A 22752-nucleotide genomic window follows, 5' to 3' on the forward strand; every position below is an offset into this window, starting at 1 on the left:
CATGGAACAACAGACTGGTTCCAAATAGGTAAAGGAGTACGTCAAGGCTGTATATTGTCACCCTGCTTATTTAACTTCTATGCAGAGTACATCATGAGGAACACTGGGCTGGAAGAAGCATAAGCTGGAATCAAGATTGCTGGGAGAAATATCAATAACCTCAGATATGCAGATGACACCACCCCTATGGCAGAAAGTGAAGAAGAACTAAAGAGCCTCTTGATGGAAGTGAAAGAGGAGAGTGAAAAAGTTGGCTTGAAGCTCAACATTCAGAAAACGAAGATTATGGCATCTGGTCCCATCACTTCATGGGAAATAGATGGGGAACCAGTGGAAACAGTGTCAGACTTTATTTTTGGGAGCTCCAAAATCACTGTGGATGCTGATTGCAGCCATGAAATTAAAAGACGCTTACTCCTTGGAAGGAAAGTTATGACCAACCTAGATAGCATATTAAAAAGTTGAGACATTACTTTGCCAACAAAGGTCCATCTAGTCAAGGCTATGGTTTTTCCTGTGGTCATGTATGGATGTGAGAGTTGGACTGTGAAGAAAGCTGATCGCCGAAGAATTGATGCTTTTGAACTGTGGTGCTGGAGAAGACTCTTGAGAGTCCCTTGGACTGCAAGGAGATCCAGCCAGTCCATTCTAAAGGAGATCAATCCTGGGTGTTCATTGGAAGGACTGATGCTAAAACTGAAACACTTTGGCCACCTCATGCGACGAGGTGACTCACTGGAAAAGACTCTGATGCTGGGAGGGATTGGGGACAGGAGGAGAAGGGGACCACAGAGAGTGAGATGGCTGGATGGCATCACCGACTCGATGGACATGAGTTTGAGTGAACTCCGGGAGTTGGTGATGATCAGGGAGGCTTGGCGTGCTGTGATTCATGGGGTCGCAAAGAGTTGGACACGACTGAGCGACTGAACTGAACTGAACTGATGCCCAGTAGTGGGATTGTTGGGTTATATGGTAGTTCTATTCCTAGTTTTTTAAGGGGTCTCTGTACTTTTCTCCATAGTGCCTGTGTCAGTTTGTATTCCCAACAACAGTGCAAGAGGGTTAACTTTTCTCCACATCTTTGCCAGCATTTATTGTTTGTAGATTTTTAATAATGGTCATTCTGACTGTGAGGTGATAACCTCATTGTAGTTTTGATTTGCATTTCTCTAATACTGAGTGATGTTGATCATCTTTCCATGTGTTTGTTGGCCGTCTATATGTTTTCTTTGGGAAAATGTCTGTTTAGGTTTTCTGCCCATTCTTTGATTGAGTTGTTTGTTTTTCTGGTATTGAGTTGCATGTGCTGCTTGTATATTTTGGAAATTAATTCTTTGTTATTGTTTCATTTGCAATTATTTTCTCCCATTCTGAGGGTTGGTTTTTAATCTTATTTTTTGTTTCCTTTGCTGTGCACAGCTTTTAAGTTTAATTAATTCCCATTTATTTACTTTTGTTTTTATTTCCATTATTCTAGGAGGTGAGTCAAAAAGTATCTTGCTGTCATGTATATGAAAAAGTGTGCCGCTTATGTTTTCCTCTAAGAGCTTCTCCTTACATTTAAGTTTTTAGTCCATTTTGAATTTATTTTTGTGTATGGTGTTAGAAAGTGCTCTAGTTTCATTCTTTTACATGTAGATGTCCAAAAATCCTAGCACCGCTTATTGAAGAGGCTATCTTTTCTCCACTGTATATTCTTGCCTCCTTTGTCAAAGATAAGGTGCCCATAAGTGTGTTGGTTTATCTCTGGGTTTTCTGCCTTCTTCCATTTGTCCATATTTCTGTTTTTGTGCCAGTACCATACTGTCTTAATGACTGTAGCTTTGTAGGATAGTCTGAAGTCAGGAAGCTTGATTCCTCCAGCTCCATTCATTTTCAAGATTGCTTTGGCTATTCGGGGTCTTTTGTGTTTCCATATAAATTGTGAAATTTTTTTGTTCTTGTTCTGTGAAAAATACCATTGGTAGTTTGATAGGGATTCCTTTGACTCTATAGATTACTTTGGGTACTATAGTCATTTTCACAATATTGATTGTTCCAATCTAAAAATGTTATATCTCTCCTTCTATTTATGTCATCTTTGATTTCTTTCATCATTTTTTTTAAAATAGTTTTCTGCATACAGGTCTTTTGTCTCTTTTGGTAGGTTAATCCATAGGTATTTTATTGTTTTTATTTCAGTGGTGAAGGGGATTGTTTCCTTAACTTCTCTTTCTCATTTTTCATTGTTAGTGTATAGAGTGCAAGGGATTTCTGTATGTTAATTTTATATCCTGTGGCTTTACTGTATTCATTGATTAGCTCTAGTAATTTTCTGGTGGAATCCTTAGGGTTTTCTATGTATAGTATCATGTTACCTGCATCTAGTAAGGGTTTTGCTGCTGCTTTTCTGATCTGGATTCCTTTTATTTCTTTTTTCTTCTGATTGTTGTGGCTAGGACTTCCAAAATTGTGTTGAATAATAGTGGCAAGAGTGGGCACTCTTGTCTTGTTCCTGATTGTAGAGGAAATGCTTTCTGTTTTCACCATGAGAATAATATTGGCTGTGGGTTTGTTGTATATGGCTTTTATTGTTTTGAGGTGGGTTCCTTCTGTGCGTACTTTCTGGAGAGTGTTTTTTAAAATTATAAATGGGTGTTGAATTTTGTCAAAAGCTTTTTCTGCATCTGTTGAGATGATCATATGGTTTTTATCTTTCAGTTTGTTGATATGGTGTATCACGTTGATTGATTTGCATATTCTGAAGAATTCTTGCATCCCTGAGATAAATCCCACTTGATCATGGTGTATCATCCTTTTTGATGTGTTGTTGGAGTCTGTTTCCTGGAATTTTGTTGAGGATTTTGCTTCCTTGTATATTCTTACTTTTTGAATGCCAGTGTCATGCGAAACAATCAAGAGTGTAGTAAATAGTATTTATGCTCTGAAATATATGCTTTTGTTTTGTCCGGTTATTAGTAGAGGAGTTCGGGTCAGTCTGGGTGGGAGGTCAGGTGGGTTCAGTGAACCCCAGGCTTCAGGCTCTTCTCAGCTGCCTTGCGGTTCGGGTGGTGCTACAGGTTTTTCTGCGTCTGTAGCTGCCTCGGTCTCTTCTGCCCGCGCGTGCCTGCCCCACAGAGGGGCCCTCTCGCCCAGCCGCATGCTCTGCCCTCCCCTGGAGTAGACTGCTGTGTTGCTATTTGAGGCCTCTGTTCTCTGTCTTGGTTCAGCCTCACTCTTACCTAGGGTTGATTTGTCAGCCTGAGCTCTGGGAGCTGGATTTCCATAGCATTCCTGTCTCTCTTTCCCATGAGAGCCAAACGTTTGTCTTGCATCAGTGGTTGATGTATTGTGGGAGAGTGCTTCCTGCCCCTCACCCAATGGGAGGAGTCCTCTGAGGGTTGTGGTTCAGGTTCCTGAGCCTCCTGCCCCTCCTTTAGTGGAGGTGGATCTTTACTTGTGTCTTGGAGGTGACAGAGTTTGCTGCTTTTCTTCTTACAGGGCGGGAAGGTCAGGGTGGGAGATGCAGGGTGCAGCATGTTTTGCAGCAGCTGCTGTCCTCTTCCCTGCCTGCACCACTGAACGTGCCTCTGTCCTCCTGCCTGTCCCCCAGAACCCCTTATATGGGGACGTCCTGGGAAGGGAGTCTGTAAGCATGTGAGCTCCCCTTGGGTCTGCGGCTGCCAGTGGTTCTAACACAGGCGAGCTGTTTCACATGCATTCTTTAGCAAACTTAAAATGTTAGTTGATTTCTTGCTTGTATGGTAGTGGGCAGCTCCTCCTCATGATTTGCCATAGATAACCTAGTGTTCTCCTCAAGAAAAGTAATTACTTTATAGTTATTACTTTCTTATTTTTAGGGTAGGAGTGAATCCTTAATGAATATTGAACTTTGAAAAATTTAACATTAATGGCATTTCTATATATTCTTACTTATTGTTTTTATTACTTAACAAATCTATCAGTTTTGAACCACTCAGGTTCTTCTTGCGTCTCTCGTATTTCTCGTATTCAGTGTCCTGACTGCTGTAACGGATTTTGTTCTTGTCGCCTTTATGCTCATGACTCTCGTTGCTGTGTTTTCATTCTCCTCGTTTTTGCTGTCCAGGCACTGTCACCCTCCCCCTCTTATTCAGTGCTGCTCACAGCTTTACTGATGATTCACTCACCCTTCCCCTCTCATCATCAGGTGCACGTGACTCTCATTTGATGGCTAGAGCTCAGCCGTTTTCTCCACAAAACATGATTTTTCCCCACAGGATGTTCATTTCTGTATTACTTCCGTCTTCTCCTTGCTGTCACCCATTGCTCCCTCTACCCTTTGCCTACTCTACAACCTTGGAGATGCTTTTATCTTCCTGCCTGCTCTCCACCCCGCTAAGTTTTGATGAAATGGTGTGTTACTTAATCTCATTTCTTTAAAAATATATTTTTTTATTGCTTATACATATAAAGTTTCATAGAGCATGTCTTGAGTATCAGTCTTTTGGTGATGACACTTGAACAATGCTAATAAAACATAACTGTTCTTGAGTAATAATTACCAAGACCATAATTGTATAATATTGAAAAATATACAAAAAAATACAGTTATTGGAGAACAGTTGCTCTACAGTGTTGTGTTAGCCTCTGCCACACATCATCACGAATCAGCCACAGGTACACATGTTTCCCTCCCTCTGCGCCCCCTCCCAGTTGCCAGCCCACCCTAGCCCTCTGGGCTGTCACAGGACAGAGTGGAGCGCTCTCTGTCACACAGTGAGTTCTCCGGGCTGCCTGTTTATACACGTGGAATGTGTGTATGTCCACGCTGTGCTCTCGGTTCGTCTCTCCCCACTGATCTCTGCGCCTGTGCCTGCACTGCTGCCTTGCAGGTAGTTTCATCAGTACCATATTTCTAGATTCCACATGGATGCTTTAATATACAGTATTTGTGTTGCTCTGACTTCCTTCACTTTGTGTAATAGGCTCTAGTTTCATCCACCTCATTAGAACTGACTTGAATGAATTAGTTTTTAAACTGAGTAATATTCCATTGTCTGTATGTACCACATCCTCTGTATCCATTCATCTGTTGGTGGACATCCGGGCTGCTTTCATGTCCTAGCTCTTGTAAGATGTGCTGCAGTGAATGTTGGGGAACACGTGTCTCTTTCAATTATAGTTTTTTTTTTCATGGTATATGCCCAGTAGTGGGATTGTTGGGACATATGATAGTTCTGTTCCTAGTTTTTTAAGGGATCTCCATACTGTCTTCCATAGTGGCTGTGCCAATTTACATTCTTACCAGCAGTGCAAGAGGATTCCCTTTTCCCACATCCTCTCCAGCATTTATTATTTGTAGGTATTTTAATGATGGCCACTCTGACCAGTGTGGGGAGAAGCCTCTTTACCCAGTTAACTGTGTTACATTAATTTTGTGTGTTTGTGCACCAGCTGTTCATTTTCTTCTGATTTCTGTCATTTGTTCTGGCTCATTTGTTTAGAAACTTTGCAGTTCTCTGTCTCATATCACGTGGTAATACTCTGTCTGAAATCTGTGTGTACCATCAAATAGCTCTCCTTCCCATCTGACTGAAGGATTTCCTGACTGGATACGTGTTTCTCCTTCAACTTATTCTCCCAAAACATTTAACTAGGCAATTATGTTTTTTCAGTTTTAGAAGTTTCTTTTTTGAATGCTGCACTTGAATCTCCTTCCGTTCCGTCCCGTCGCTCAGTCGTGTCCGACTCTATGCAACCCCGTGGATTGTAGCCTACCAGGCTTCTCCGTCCATGGGATTCTCCAGGCAAGAATACTGGAGTGGGTTACCGTTGCCTTCTCCAGGGGATCTTCCCGACCCAGGGATCGAACCGGGGTCTCCCGCATCGGAGGCAGACGCTTTAACATCTGAGCCACCAGGGAAGCCCTTAAATTCCCTTATTTATTTCATATTGTACTATATTTCATTTACAGTGTGTTTGTTTCAGATGTATAGCAAAGTGATACAGTCATATATATGTATATACATATATATGAATTAACAAAAGCAGTTCCCGTCTTTTGATGGGGAGCTTGTGTTTTATAATATAAATGGCATTATTTTGAGAGAGGGATAACTTAGGTATGGCATTGGGTTTGTTTTCTTTTTGCAGCTTGAGGCGGTTGTAAAATAACTTAATGTAGCTTTTTGCAACTGTGTATTCTATAGTATTTTTTTCATTTGGTGAAATTTTAACTGTTAATGTTTATGGCATTGTGCTTTGTACCATTTATTAAATAAAAATTATAATTAAAAAAAGAAAAAAATTCCCTTATGTAATTGACATATTCCGTTTATTTATTTATTTGGCCATGCTTCATGGCCTGTGGGATTTTAGTTTCCTGACCAGGGATTGAATCAAGACCATCAACAGTGAGAGCATGGAGTCTCAACCACTGGACCCCCGGGAAATTCCCAACGTAATTGCCTTTAAGTAAAGTACTCTCTCCTATAGCTGTTCTGTTTTACAAGTATGGGTCTTATTTTTCTGTTTGGTCTGCCTCATAGGCAGCTGGACCCTTTGTATAGGCAGTTTGCCGTGGTGGTTTTACTGACGCTCAGAACCGGTTATTGGGGAACACTGTGGTATCAGTCCTGCCCTGTAGGCAGAAGGCTCTTCGTTGCTGTGGGCCTGCAGTAGCAGGTGGGCTCTCAGCTTCCTCCTGGCTTTCTGGTCTCCTTGCACTTTGCTGGGCTGCAGGGACAGGACGGACTGTGGGCTGTGGCCCTGCCTTCTGTGACTTCCAGCTTCTTTATAGGATCTCCTAGTTCCCAGCCCTCAGCACTGCCTCTTGGGCTGTTTTCCAGTGAAGTACTCAGGCTGTTTGGGAGAATGCCTCACACCAGTTCTGTGCCAGGACCTAAGACTTCACTTATGCAACTTCCCATACATGCTTGTGGAAGTTGTTTTGCTCAAGAGAACAAGTGGCTTAGAGCTGGGGTTGAAGGAAAAGGTGCTCCATTCAGGTTACTGTACTCCGGAAGTGCTTCTCCTTCACAACTCTTCTGCATTTCCCACAGCACACTCCTTTTATAACTGATGCATTTCATAAAGATGTTTCTGCTTTATCCTGGGCACTAGTGCAGTTCTTTGCCTGATGTTTGCTCTGTCAGCGCAGAGTAACAGACAACTGCAGTAATCTAAACCTCAGAGGTTGTGCTGTCTCAGTAACAAGGTGGGCATTTGCTGCTATCAGTTCAGTGGCTCCAGATGTCAGGGTGGAAATTTTTGCAATTCTCTGGGGCTTAAAATGGCTGCTTTAGCCCCAGCTATCATGATCTTATTCCAGATGAGGATAAAGGGGAAGTAACCAAGGCATTAGGGTGTTTGTTACCTGCCAACTCAGCTCTCATTTAAGAGCTTTTGTGGTAGGTTCATACTATGGTTTCTGTTTTCAGGTTGTTAGCTCTCCTCTTTGCCTAAATGGAGAGCTGATAATGTAGTTTTTCTACCTAGATACATTAGTACCCTCACAAAGGTCAGTGTTCTAATACTAAGGAGAAAGGAAAATATTTTATATTCTTCATATTGAACTTTTTAGAAATGCACTTTATTGGTGGCCTATTTGAATTGTAAGAGCACACACATGCACAATAGTTAGCCTTGAAATATAATTATATTCTAAGTGGGGACTCTAGACTCCTTTTGTGAAAAACATTATTTTACATATAAATGATTCAACTGCAGATTGATTCACTGTAATATAACTCGTTTCATTTATATGTATATGTGTTTTATTTGCTGAACCATTTCAAAGTAAATTGCAGACATTATGACCATTCATTCCTCCATATTTCAGCGTAAGGACATTTTCCTACATAGCCATACTATCATTTTAGCATCCAACAAAAATAAGTGATTTCTTAATGTCTTCTAATTTCAGTCCATATTCAAATTACTCTAAGTACCTCCAAAATGTTTTTATAGCTATTTATTTTTGAACCAGAATTCTCATGGACCACCTCTTATACTTGGTTATGTCTATTAAATCTCTCTTAACAGTCTCCCTCTTCCCATTCCTTTAAAAACAAAACAAAGCAAAAAAAACCCAATTACTCTCTGAAGAGAGCAGGCTCTTTGTTTGTGTTGTATATCGCTATCTGGATTTATGTGATTGTTTTCCCAAGGCACATTATTTAATGTGTTTCTCTGTTGGTGATGCTGTTCAGTTGCTAAGTCATGTCGACACTTCTGCTATCCCATGGACTGTCCAGGAGACAGGCTCCTCTGTCCATGGGATTCTCTAGGCAAGAATACTGGAGTGGGTTGCCATTTCCTTCTCCAGGGGTTCTTCCTGACCCAGGGATTGAACCCACGTCTCCTGCACTGCAGGTGATTCTTTACTGCTGTGCCGCCCGGGAGCCCTATTTGTTTCTTTGTCTTATGTATTTCTTCTAAGCTGAGAGTTAAATATGTACTTTTAAAAAAACACCACCACACTGCCATATATTAAGCACTTCTTTGCCCTCGGGATCCTTCTTAAGGTACTGGAAACAGTGCAGTCTCGGCAGGGGAGACAGGAAGGACCTTAGGCGGCATCTCCCGCTCCCTCTTACGTGTTTCACCCATGCTCCCTGCTAGTTAGGAGGGTCTCCCCAGGTGCCTGGTGCGAGACAGGACAGGGGGAAGTGGTCTGCGCACGTTCGCGTGCCCTCTGGAGGTTCCTGGAGACTTTAGTAAACACTCCTGTCCCAGGTCCCCGTGACAGGGGAATGAAGGGCTGGAATGATTTACTTCATACTGTGTGTTAGCAGCTGGCATCTAATATAGTCTCTCTCTTAATAATACCAACACTGCGTTGATGCAGGTTTTCCATTGTAAAGATGTAACTGATAATCTGTAGGTTCATACTGTGTGAATACCTATTTTACTGTCATGCTTTTACCTAATGGTGTTAGCGTTCATTTGATAATCTTTGCCTGCATCAGTTACATTATTAGGGATTTCAAAGTGGGGACTTCACTTGAATGTTCCTCCTCCTTTTATAAATTAGATTCCTCTGTAAAGAAGAGCTTTCCTTCGTTGTCTACTGCCGTCTGGTTATCCTGCAGTAGCATTATTGTTGAGGAGAAAATGCTTAGTTCTTTCTCTTTCTTATTTTTTATAGGCTACTATGGCAAATGAGGTGTTTCAAAAATTCTTTTTTTTCTCTTTCTGGCAATCGCTATGGACTTAAGAATTTGTTAATGTTTCAATTACACTCTTGTTCTCTTTGATTCTCAAATTGTTCTAAATTTGGCCAATGGACACTAGGACTTGAAAGCTGAAAGGAATCTTAGAAATCAGCTAATCCATATCTTTGACTTCCCAGGTGCTTTAGTTGTAAAGGATCTGCCTGCCAGTGCAGGAGACACGGGTTTGATCCCTGGGTCGGGAAGATCCTCTGGAGAAGGAAATGATGACCCACTCCAGTATTCTTGCCTGGAAAATGCCACGGACAGAGGAGCCTGGCAGATTACAGTCCGTGGGGTCACAAAGAGTCAGAAATAACTGAGCGATTAAACAACAAGGAATCTTAGAAATCAGCAAATCTAGATCTCCAAGTTTTATGGCTGAGGAAACTGAAGCTCAGAAGTTTGTTACACTCTATTGTGTCATAGATAATTAGTGGCAGAGTAGGGGTTAGGATCCAGATCTTTGGAATCCTCAGTGCTTTCCTCACTGAGTAAAGCTTTCTGCAGTAAAGCTTACTTTCATATTCTTGCAAAAAAATTAGTCAAAATGATAGAAAATGGCCCACATGTTTTCAGTCATACATTTTTTTTTACTAAAAGTTATTGTCTAGTCTGGTGGGTCCCAAGTTGAATGGATATATATCTGCATTGTTTAGAAAGAGCAAAGAAGCACTGTTGTAGTCTCAGCATTGAGCTAGTCTGAGAAGTGAGTTTGACTTGGATGATTTGGTGTTTGCACGTTGAGTTTGTCTTACAGTCACATTTTATTTGATCATCACAGAATTTTGGAAACTGGAGATTCATTGCCTATATATATATATAAAATACTAGTGATTTCGTATACAAATTTAAATTGTTGGTTTCACTAAAATATTCAGCTGGAGTTGAAAAGCTTTTTAAATGTGCATGTCTCTCCAGCTCCCCTCCTGGCCATTCCCTGCTCTATTCTGTATACATTTTTGTCTGATGTTGTGCTGCTTTCCTGCCTCATCTTGTAAGCATTTGGGTTAGTGATTCTTCAGATAGTTGGAAGCAAGGAATTCTAGGAAGATGTCTTGAATATAGTCACTGGTTGAAGGTAGTAATAATCAGACACACGAACAGCAAGAAAATGGTAGAGTTGATAGTTGTTTTTTTTGCTGCTAGTATGAGATCTTCAACAGCTAAATCACAAAGTAAAACCAATGATGACAAGAAGTCAGCTAGAAATTTTTGAAATTTTCAAGGAGATAGTTTGAAATGTTGCTTTCCTTCTAGTCATTAATTATGAACCTCATGTTAGGTGTTGAATAGGCTCATGCACCTGGTCAGAAAGATCCCCTAAAGAAGGGAATGGCAACCCACTCCAGTATTGCCTGGGAAATCCCAGGGAGAGAGGAGTCTGGTGGCTATGGTCCACGGGGTTACAAAGAGCAACTGAAAACACACATGCATATATAATTTATATTATGATGAATCCTATGAAATTTTCATATATCAAAAATGATCAAATATTAGCAATTTCATACAGTTCAAACAAAAGAAAAAAGTTACATGTATGTGGAGTGCTTGCCCTAAATCTTCCTTCCGTTGTACATTAGCCAAGCAAGTTTGAAGCCTGCTGAGGTAGGAGAGGCTTACTCTTAGGTTAGAAGTATTATAGAAAATGGTTAGTGAATAAAGCTGTGTATACATTAAAATTATGATTATGAGAAAGTGCTGCTTGTGTGGTAGAAATGACAGTGAACGAAGAGAGGATGGGGCTGGATAGCAGGTGCTGGGATTCTTAGGGGAAGGCTAAGAGTGGCTCCAATGAGAATAAAAATTTCGTCAAAAACTGAATACAAATTGTTTTAATTGTCTTCAGTGCTTCTTAGCTATATGGATAGCTAAGAGTTAGCTACTGATATTTTATAATCTTGCAGCCACAAGCACTCAAGTTTATTTGATCACATCATCCCAGTATACTCACTAGTGTGCTTTGAAGGCAATTTTACCAAATCTAGAGAGCTAAATATAAATTTATCTCCTCTATCTGAATTTTATGTCAGTGTATTTCAAATTGAATTGCAGCCCATTGGTGCGTTGTAAAATTAATTAGATCATTCACTTCTGTCAAAACTAGTGTTTTTTCAAAAGTGAAGTAGTATCGAGTAGAAGATATGAAATACATTGTTATTTCAGTGTTATTTCAAAAAGTTTGCATTTTAGTTTTTAAAGTGTGTGTTTCTGTGTACAGTTGACCATTGAACAACGTGGGAGTTGTTCCACACATAAAGTATAGTTCAGTTCAGTCGCTCAGTCGTGTCCGACTCTTTGAGACCCCATGAATCACAGCATGCCAGGCCTCCCTGTCCATCACCATCACCCGGAGTTCACTCAAACTCATGTCCATGGAGTTGGTGATGCCATCCAGCCATCTCATTCTCTGTCGTCCCCTTCTCCTCCTGCCCCCAATCCCTCCCAGCATCAGAGTCTTTTCCAGTGAGTCAACTCTTCGCATGAGGTGGCCAAAGTATTGGAGTTTCAGCTTTAGCATCAGTCCCTCCAACGAACACCCAGGACTGATCTCCTTTAGAACGGACTGGTTGGATCTCCTTGCAGTCCAAGGGACTCTCAAGAGTCTTCTCCAGCACCACAGTTCAAAAGCATCAATTCTTTGGCAATCATCTTTCTTCACAGTCCAACTCTCACATCCATACGTGACCACTGGAAAAACCATAGCCTTGACTAGACGGACCTTTGTTGGCAGAGTAATGTCTCTGCTTTTTAATATGTTGTCTAGGTTGGTCATAACTTTCCTTCCAAGGAGTAAGCGTCTTTTAATTTCATGGCTGCAGTCAGCATCCGCAGTGATTTTGGAGCCCAAAAAATAAAGTCTGACACTGTTTCCACTGTTTCACCATCTATTTTCCATGAAGTGATGGGACCAGATGCCATAATCTTAGTTTTCTGAATGTTGAGCTTTAAGCCAACTTTTTCACTCTCCTCATTAACACTCATCAAGAGGCTTTTTAGTTCCTCCTCACTTTCTGCCATAAGGGTGGTGTCATCTGCATATCTGAGGTTATTGGTATTTCTCCCGGCAATCTTGATTCCAGCTTCTGCTTCTTCCAGCCCAGCGTTCCTCATGATGTACTCTGCATAGAAGTTAAATAAGCAGGGTGACAATATACAACCTTGACGTACTCCTTTACCTATTTGGAACCAGTCTGTTGTTCCATGTCCAGTTCTAACTGTTGCTTCCTGACCTGCATACAGGTTTCTCAAGAGGCAGGTCAGGTGGTCTAGTATTCCCATCTCTTGAAGAATTTTCCACAGTTTATTGTGATCCACACAATCAGAGGCTTTGGCATAGTCAGTAAAGCAGAAATAGTTGTTTTTCTGGAACACTCTTGCTTTCTCCATAATCCAGCGGATGTTGGCAATTTGATCTCTGGTTCTTCTGCCTTTTCTGAAACCTACTTGAACATCTGGAAGTTCACGGTTCACATATTGCTGAAGCCTGGCTGGGAGAATTTTGAGCATTACTTTACTAGCGTGTGAGATGAGTGCAATTGTGCGGTAGTTTGAGCATTCTTTGGCATTGCCTTTCTTTGGGATTGGAATGAAACAGACCTTTTCCAGTCCTGTGGCCACTGCTAGTTTTCCAAATTTGCTGGCATATTGAGTGCAGTACTTGCATAGCATCATATTTCAGGATTTGAAATAGCTCAACTGGAATTCCATCACCTCCACTAGCTTTGCTCATAGTGATGCTTTCTAAAGCCCACTTGACTTCACATTCCAAGATGTCTGGCTCTAGGTCAGTGATCACACCATTGTGATTATCTTGGTCGTGAAGATCTTTTTTGTACAGTTCTTCTGTGTGTTCTTGCCACCTCTTCTTAATATCTTCTGCTCTGGTAGGTCCATACCATTTCTTTCCTTTATCTAGCCCATCTTTGCGTGAAATGTTCCCTTGGTATCTCTAATTTTCTTGAAGAGATCTCTAGTCTTTCCTAGTCTGTTGTTTTCCTCTATTTCTTTGCATTGATTGCTGGGGAAGGCTTTCTTATCTCTCCTTGCTATTTTTTTGGAACTCTGCATTCAGATGCTTATATCTTTCCTTTTCTCCTTTGCTTTTCGCTTCTCTTCTTTTCACATCTATTTGTAAGATTTCCCCAAACAGCCATTTTGCTTTTTTGCATTTCTTTCCCATGGGTATGGTCTTGATCCCTGTCTCCTGTACAATGTCACAAATATATAGTTGGCACTCCACATCTGTGGTTCTTCCACACCTGTGAATTCAACCAACCAGGATGATGTGATTAAAAGATCCATGTTTAAGTGGACCCACACAATTCAAACTGTGTTAAGAGTCAGCTGTGTGTATGTGAATATATTAGAATGAGATGCAGAATGTATTTGTTGACTTGAGTAAAAAATTTGAAACCTGTATTTATTATAGTTTGGTAGTTTGATTTTATGACAAAGTGATTGCTCACTATTAGTAGCAAAACTTTAAACTCACTTTCATGATTCTTAAGGTTTCAAAGCTTAAGAACTTTAATAATCTTAGTCTGCATCTAAGCAGGTGTTTTTTCCCTAATCCCAGTCATTTACTTGGGTTTCTGTCTCTTTTCAGGTGTTTTAACACTGCTTAATTGCTCGATACAATTTTCTGTTTCCTTTGCATTTGCGCTATGGAGAGGAACTGACTGGCATAGGTACATCTCTTTGGCAAGTGTGTCCTCAGGTTGTTTTCTTCTGCAGAAGTTGATGAAAGCTAAATATATGATGAAGTGGAGTGAAAAGTTGAACTATATATGCATTAATACCAATTCCTCAAATTTATTGCCCAAAACACACCTTAATACTTGGTTTCTGTCTTCAAGGTTGGCTGAAATAGCCAAATAGCAATCTGCCTGTTGGTGTACTTGTTTTTGGTTTATTTAGGATTATAGTTTAGATTTCAGGAGTCTTTCTAGCATTTTCTGCCTCCTAGCATTTCTGCGTCCTAGTTAACATTCAGCAATAGATCTTCCAGACTCTGCTGTTACTTGTGATTTCTCAGAACCTCTTTCCTTTATCTGTCAAGTGAGGGCCTGGGTTGTTGTTACTGTTTAGTTGCTAAGTCCTGTCTGACTCTTTGGGACCTCGTGCACTGTAACCCACCAGGCTCCTCTGACCGAGAGATTCTCCAGCCAAGAATACTGGCGTAGGTTGCCATTCCCTTCTCTAGGGGATCTTCCTGACCCAGGGATCGAACTCCCGCCTCCTGCATTGTCAGGCAGATTCTTCACCACTGAGCCCCCAGGGAACTGTGTTAGCTAGTTGTATTTTCTTTAAGCTTTAACACTTAACTATTGCCAGGAGTTGGGTTTTCTGTTGTTCATTAAGTCATTTATATTCCTTGAAACACTATTTTGGTGTTCTTTTCCCCCCTTAACAGTGTTCATGAGAAGTTCCGCCATGCCCTTATGGAGGGAAGGGTTCTACTGTAGGATAGTCACAGAAGGTTTGGGGGCGGCTCACAAGGACATGCGGGATCCCGTGTCTTCTCTGTACCATGTCTGTGGCATGCTTGGCTGGACAAGCGTGACCCCACGCCCAGTCCCTCCAGCCCCTGCTTGATTGCCTCAGTTGTGAAAACAGTTTTCCTCACCATCTACCCTGCCTCACAGATCCCTCCCTGTGGGGGCCACTTCTGGTTTCGCCAGCAGTTCTTACCTGGGAATTTGTCCGTACACAGCTTCCCACTACCAGAGATTCTGATTTTAATAAGCTCAGGATTCTGAATTTGAAACAAGCGACCCTGGTGAATGAATCTTTTGATGGTGATTCAAAGCTCATGCTTGGAGAAGCCCAGGTTCATAGAGTGCCTCCTTGGTTGATTGAAGGATTGGCAGGAGAATTTAAACTTTATGAACTGTCTTCCTTTGAAAGTGGCAAGCTTATTTCTTTTCTGTTCATAATTGGGATGACTTTATGATTTTTATGGAAATCAGGCGATTTTCTGCCTGGTAGGCTTGTCTCTCAAGTCAAGCAAGACTCTGCTTCTCATGGCTGCAGAGGTTTGAAACATTAAAGTATGATGTTGAGAGTCTTGTCAGAATGTAAATGTTGAGCAATTTAACCCTTTTATGTTGGCTCCTGTTTTGTGGTTTCAGGCTGTTTGGATAAAAATAGATTAAGTTGGATTTTAGATATGTAAATATTTTCTGTTGGGTAAATTATTTAATATTTTAAATGTGTTTCAATCATTGGGCAGGAAGATTTAGAGAAAAATTTTTTCCAGAAGAGAAATAATAGTTTATTTTTATATCTTGATTATTGATTATTGTACTAATTCATTTTCAATATAATCATTACCGCTCAGGGTGAAAAGTTTGGACCATTTGCTGGAGAGAAGAGAATGCCTGAAGATTTGGATGAAAATATGGATTACAGGTTGATGTGGGAGGTGAGGATGTGATTATATTTAAATATTTAAAATATGTTTCTCTTTGTACTGTTTAATTCATTTATAAAGTTGTTAATAGATATTGATAATAGTTGACTGTTTAAGCATTGAATGATTTAGTTTTAAGGAACCTGAGTACCTTGAGAGTTTAGCATTTAAAACAAATTGTTGAAATATATAACTAGATAATTAATCTATAATTCTGAATCAGTTTATATACTTCATTATTAAAATATTTAATTAATTGATTTATTGTCTGACTTAGCCAGCTCTCATTTGCAGCATGTGAGATCTTCAATCTTTGCTGTGGCACTCGGGATTTTTTTTAGTTGCTGCATGTGAACTCTTAGTTGTGGCACATGGGATCTACTTCCCTGACTAGGGATTGAACCTGGGCCCCCTGCATTGGGAGCCTGGAGTCTTAGCTACTGGACCACCAGGAAAGTCACTGTACTTTATCGTTAAAAATAAGTCATCCATGAATAAGGATGTTTGGATTTCAAAATAAGCATATTATTTTTATGGATTTAGAATTTGATTTCTGAAAATGAAATTATATTTTTTGTTTAACTTTTATTTCCCAATTTCAGTTCTAATTGCACAGAAACATTTCGGAGCTTTATATTGGAACAAAAATCCCAGCTTAAAATGTACCTTACTTTTAAAAACATATATTTAAAGAGCTATGACACTGTAGATAATCTTTTGCAATCTAAAGTCTCTGTAATGCAGGAATTTATATATGCAAGTACACATATGTGTATATTATGTATATATTTGGAGAATTTTCATCCTAGCTTATGCCACTTACTTTCATTACTGTTCTTTTCTAATCTTTAGAAAAAGAAGGGCCTAGGGGGTGGAAATAGAAAAACAGAGGTGTGGATATTGTTCAACAAAAAGCTGGAAAAGGAAACTCAGTCCCAAGAATTTTATTTGGTGGGTTCCATGAGGAGGGTGGGAGCTGAGGTATGTGTGGATGGGGCTGAGAGAAGGGATACAGTGCTGGACCAGAGAACTATGCGATGTCTCTCTGAATGTGCACTTATCTGTCAGGATCACCAGAGAAACAGACAGGTGTGTCGAGGAGGGGGTGGTGTGTGTTTCCCCAAGGAATTGGCTCACATGATTGTTGGGGTGGCACGTTGGAACCTTTAGGCTGGAAACTCAGAAAGGAGTTAATCCTCCAGTCTTGAGGAAGAACTTCTCGAGCATACCTCAGTTTTTTCAGTTAAGTCCTTTGGTTTGGTCAAAGGCCACACACAGTGTTGACAGTAATCTCCTTTATTTAAAGTCAGCCGACTGTAGATGTTAGCCACATCTGTAAAACACCTTCAGTGAAACCTGGGTTACGATTTGATTAAATAACTGGGTACTGCCATCTGGCCAAATTGACACATAAAACTGTACTATCTGCAAGCAAAATAGATTTTTAAGCATCACTGTATTGCTGAAACTGTTGGATGTAGGGAGTGGGGTTGCTTGAGAAGGAGATTCTTGAAAGATTTCTGAAGTGCAGGTGATGGAAAATGGACATTTCATAATATAGTCTTCAAGTGGAAAATGTTACAGGTTTACCTTAATTTAATATACTGTTTTAATTGTTTATGTTTCTAAACCTAAAAATATTTCTAATGCCCTTAACTGTTTTTCTGGGCTTCCCTGGTGGCTCAGATGGTAAAGTGTCTGCCTGTAATGTGGGAGACCTGGGTTTGACCCCTGCGTTGGGAAGGTCCCCTGGAGAAGGCAATGGCACCTCACTCCAGTGCTCTTGCCTGGTAAATCCCATGGATGGAGGAGCCTGGGGGGCTACAGTCCAGGGGGTCGCACGGAGACAGACATGACTGAGTGCCTTCACTGGGTTTCTGCTTTTCTATAAGGTCTTAACTTTCTTAGCAGTTAATTTTTTTTACCATACAAATTTTCAAAAATCAAACATTTATGTGACAAAATAACTTCAATAAGCCATAAATGATAAAAACATCAATTATTAAAGAAGTCATTAATGACTTGATAATTGGTATATTGTCTCTAAAGGTTTTAATGTAGTGGTCGGATTAATATCTTGCACAGCTGGTAATGCTAAGCAGATGATGATTATCATTTTTATTTTGAAAAAGAAGTCTTCCATGTGGGAAACTTAAGGAGGCTGCCAGTGCTACAGTAGACCATCTCTGCATTAGGTATTCCTGTGGTTCTATGATATCTTTATTGTTTGTTTTTACATTTCGGTAATATACCCAGTTCTCTCACTTTTCTGCCCAAAGAGCTATTGATTATAAAACCATTCTATGTTCAGGTAGTGTTATACTCATGTAATGATTGCTATTCTCTGTTTTCTTTTACTTTTTATTTTATGCCTGTTTTGATTAAACAATATTTGTCCTTGTGACCCAGTTCAGAAGGGTACTGGTGAAGAGTCTCCCTGTCCCCCACAAGCCCTCTCTTCTCACCTAAGAGCTTGGATTCCTTTAATCCAGGGTTCCCTTGCCTATCCCTCCCGGAAGCCTTCCTTCAGAGTCTGGTCTTGAGGGTGGCTTGTTGCTGGGCTCTGCGCTGTGCTCTTGCGCTGCTGGGCAGGGCAGAGGACTCTCTCAGTGTTATAGCTTTTGGGGGGAGCATTTGGAAAACAATCAGCACACCATCTGAACTACAGCAAAGGTTTGGTGCTTGCTAGCTTTAGTTCCGGAGAAGGCAATGGCAAGCCACTCCAGTACTCTTGCCTAGAAAATCCCATGGATGGAGGAGCCTGGTAGGCTGCAGTCCGTGGGGTCGCTAGGGGTAGGACATGACTGAGCGACTTCACTTTCACTTTTCACTTTCACACACTGGAGAAGGAAATGGCAACCCACTCCAGTGTTCTTGCCTGGAGAATCCCAGGGACGGGGGAGCCTGGTGGGCTTCCGTCTATGGGGTCACACAGAGTCGGACACGACTGAAGTGACTTAGCAGCAGCAGCAGCAGCAACTTGAGTTCTGTTCCTTATTGTGTTAATGGAGAGAGTGGCTTCCCAGCCTTGAGATGTATTCTTCAAGTCCATTTTTGCTATTTTAGTTTTGGAGCTGCCGGGATTCAGAGGGTATAAAGAGAGAGGAGGATGACTGGTTCTCCTGCAGTCTTGGAGCCCTTTGAACCCTCTCAAAGGGAGATAGTGAGCCTTCCCTCCTCTGGCGGGTAAATTGGGACCAGTTACTTGAGTCATTTCTAACAGTGGTAAAGAATACGCCTGCCAATGCAGGAGGTGCGGGTTCAATCCATGGGTTGGGAAGATTCCCTGGAAAAGGGAATGGTGACCCCCTCCAGTATTCTTACGTGGGAAATCCCATGGACAGAGGAGCCTGGCAGACTTCAGTCTCCGAGGTCACAAAAGAGTCAGACACAACTTAGTGACTAGATACACCCAGTAGCTCTAGAGTGAACCACTTGCAGCTCTCAGATGTGCGGTCCTTCTCAAGCCAGTGGCTACCGATGCTGTGGTTATGGAGCATGAGCCAGGTAGTGGTGTGGTGTCTGCAAAATGACGCCATGCGAGAGAGCACATGGCATGATAACTCTTTGTCAGTTTATGTTTTGGTTATGGTGCCAGCAGTTACGGTGGACAAGGCCAAGAGCCCCTAGGTGGCATTTCACACCAGAAATCTTGGAGGTACCGGTGAGGATTGTGCTTACTGGTGTGCATGAGTCCCTGTTAGTGTGGGCCAGGTGTAGAGGGGCCTGAAGGTTTCAGTGAGGAGCATTGACTTTGTCTGCTGCAGCCTCCCCTCTGCCTGCTGAGGGGCAGCTTGGTGCTAACCGATGCCCACTGCTCAGGGCATTCACTGGCACCTCAGCCTCCCTTTGTGTTGGCCCCCAGGATTTCAGATTGGGGTCTGAAGAGACTGTCTCCTCTGTCCTTAAGTCTCCTTGATACCTCAGGGTTTTCTTTTGAAATTAACTGCATTAGCAAAGGAATTCTGGATTTCTGAAGCCTTAGGCCAATTACAGAGCTTGAAGTTGGAAACCAGTGCTCCTTGTAAATGCTTCTCATCGTTAGTTTGGTGGAATGTGTGCAGTTGTCTGTATTGTGTTCTGTTCCTTTCTTAAGTGGAAGTCTTTCTGCATACTTTTTCCCAGGTGGTTTGGAGTCTGAGATACATTTTCTTCTGTTCTCTGCATGCTCAGACTTGGTCTAAGACCAAAATCCATTGAAGTAATGTTGCTAAAACTCTCAACAATCTTTGTTTTTAAATCTCCAGGATCTTCTCTTTTTGTAATATTTTCTTCAGTATTTCAAACTACAGCTCGAATACCTTTTCTCCAGGCACTGTCTCTTATTCTAATGCTTATCTTTAAGTTTTGGTACCTTTATATTGTGTGGGCTTCCCTAGTGGCTCAGTGGTAAAGAATCCACAGGAGATGTGGGTTCGATTTCTGGGTCAGGAAGATCCCCTGGAGAAGGAAATGGCCACCCACACCAGTATTCTTGTCTGGGAAAACCCATGGACAGAAGGAGCATGGTGGGCCACAGTCCATGGGGTTGCAGAACAATCAGACACTACATAGTGACTAAAGGTAAACCACCTGTAGATTACAGCACAGACTGTGCATTTCATTGCTGCCTGCTCAGTCTTATTCAGGTGTTCCACAGTGGCTGTCGATGAATCCAGTGTCTTCTAAAAGCCTCCAAATGGCTCTGCTCTGTTGGCAGGGCATCTTCCCTTCTTTCCCCAGAGCATCCTCTTGCATTGTCTGCAAGGGATTTTTTTTTGTGTGTGTGGAATATGGCCTGGGAAGTTCTCAGAACTTGGCCTTGTTCTGATGTTTCCAGTTGAGTCATTTATTCCCAAACTTTCCATCTATTCTGAGATCACAGAGTTCTCAACCCCATTCCTCTCTCTCCTGCCTGAGATGGGTTTGTTTTATGCTCAGTCTTTGAACACTTCTATTGAGGTAGGGTGTTCAGTGGTGTGACCTGAGCCAGGTTGAGCCAGCATGCCATACCCCGGGTTCAGTACTCCTGGATGGTCCCTCTGTGGGCAGACAGTTCTTGCAGTTAGCCAGCTAAGAACTCACATGCAGAATCCCAAAGAACCAGATAGCAACCGGAGACTCCAGTGAAATATACCAGTCCTGGGTGATGTTTTTATTAAAAAAAAAAATCAAATTTCTTTTACTTAGATTGATTTTTTTTGCTATTGTATCATCTATAACTTAGTAGAAAAATATCTATCTCAATACAAAAACAATAGGAAAAAAACCATAACACTGTTTGAACTTCGCTGCTTAAATTGTCATGCTCTTAACCTAAAGGAGCTGCAGTCTTGTAAGAGTTCCAGAGGTAACTCATGGTGGGATACCACGAGTATAGTAAGAATAGCCTGCTTCACCTGCATGAGCCTGACTTAAAGGTGTTTAAACAGTTTTACTGTTGTTTACTTTCTGAATCTGTTCCCTTGAAGATTAATGAGGAAAGCTGTATTTTTTTACATCTAAAAGTGAAAGTGGATCAGTTGTGTCCTACTCTTTGTGACTCCATGGACTACAGCCCACCGGGCTCCTCTGTCCATGGGGATTCTCCAGGCAAGAATACAGGAGTGGGTTGCCATGCCCTCTTCCAGGGAATCTTAAGGCTAGTGGAATTACCACGGCAATTAGTCATTACAGTTTACTAGACAGCTGCATATTACAAAATGCAGAATATCAAATTATCATAACTTTATTTATTTTAGTCAGCAGAAACGATTTTTTACCTTTGAGTAAATGTTTTCAAAATTGTAGCTATCAGAATTATAAGATGACAAGATTTGCAGATGTATTTGTACAAATTGTTAATATCCTACAGTTATAGTAAACTATTATTTCAAAATGCACATACTAGGTGAACTGGGGCCCCTTTTGTAATTGGCCAAATAAATATAGATTGTTCTTGGAAACTTCCTTCTCAACCTCCATTCTCCACTTCACTTACACACTAGTGATGCTTACTAATTAATAACCCTCTGTGGTTCTAACAAAGAGCAGATAGGAGCCAGGTGAAGACTAAAATACCCACCTTACTAATGAGGTGTATATGTGGTATATATTACATGAGCATATAATAACTCTCTTAAGTTCTTGGCTCTAAAAAGTTGAATTGGTGAATATGACTGGGATCCTCAGTTTGAATGGAGACTTTATACTCTGCTTCTTGAATCTTGCCCTGTGGACCAGAAGTGTACAAAGTGGACACTTGATACTCTGCTTCTTAAATCTTGGCCTTTGTGGCAAGAGTTGGGTCTGTAGTTTAGATTCTGAATGTATATAGCCATCAGTCCTCTCATGGAGAATTGTGGCCTGACTCACAGGTTCAGTTTGCAGTACATCAGAGAGCATGGGAGAGAGACAAGTGTGCAGCCTGTGGTGAAAGGCATATCCCGAGCCTGATGGTAGGTGTGCTTACTGCACAGTAGGGAGCTGGGCATGGGAAGGAGGAACTGTCAGTGTCTTAACAATCAGCTGCAGAGAAGGAATCATGAAGGAGAGAAGCTCAAAGTATATAATTTCTGTCTCATGGAGGAAAAAGTGAGGGAATGTTTGCTGAGGACACACACACACACACACACTCTCTCTCTCCCTCTCTCTCTCTCTCTCTTAGTCTTTCTCTTTTTCTCATACTGACACACACACTCTCTCTCTGTCTCTTAGTCTTTCTCTTTTTCTCATACTGACACACACACACTCTCTCTCTCTCTTAGTCTTTCTCTTTTTCTCATACTGACACACACACTCTCTCTCTGTCTCTTAGTCTTTCTCTTTTTCTCATACTGACACACACACACTCTCTCTCTCTCTTAGTCTTTCTCTTTTTCTCATACTGACACACACACTCTCTCTCTCTCTCTCTCATACTGAGAAATGACGAGGTTAGAAATTCTCTCCAAAGCAGAAATAGGCATGATAAGTGAGACACAGTACAAAGAGTGATACCAGGGTCAGGCAGTCTTTAGTGTGATTTCGCGCTGAGGATCCAGTAAAGCTTTTGTTTTCTTGGGTTTATGTTTCAGCAGGGAAATAGAGACATAAAACACCTTTGAGGAATACAAAGAAAGGTAGTGATGTGGATATAAAGAAAATAAAATATGGCAAGAAAACTTACCTCAGATGAGAACTTCAACACACTGTTATTACTGC

General features: G+C 41.2%; 1 protein-coding gene across 7 annotated transcripts in view; it reads left to right on the forward strand.

Moving 5' to 3' along the window:
• PRDM5 (PR/SET domain 5) overlaps window positions 1-22752 on the forward strand; it is a 278236-nt gene that overhangs the window by 20188 nt on the left and 235296 nt on the right. For all 7 annotated transcript variants that reach the window (XM_055435296.2, XM_055435299.2, XM_055435302.2 and 4 more), the window contains exon 2: window positions 15520-15603. In XM_055435296.2, the coding sequence (XP_055291271.1) occupies window positions 15520-15603 (84 nt within the window). The remainder of the gene's footprint in view (window positions 1-15519; window positions 15604-22752) is intronic.

The sequence above is a fragment of the Moschus berezovskii genome, chromosome 5 (assembly GCF_049115385.1).
Source record: "Moschus berezovskii isolate FMDL1 chromosome 5, NW_MosBer_1.0, whole genome shotgun sequence".
NCBI lineage: Eukaryota > Metazoa > Chordata > Mammalia > Artiodactyla > Moschidae > Moschus > Moschus berezovskii.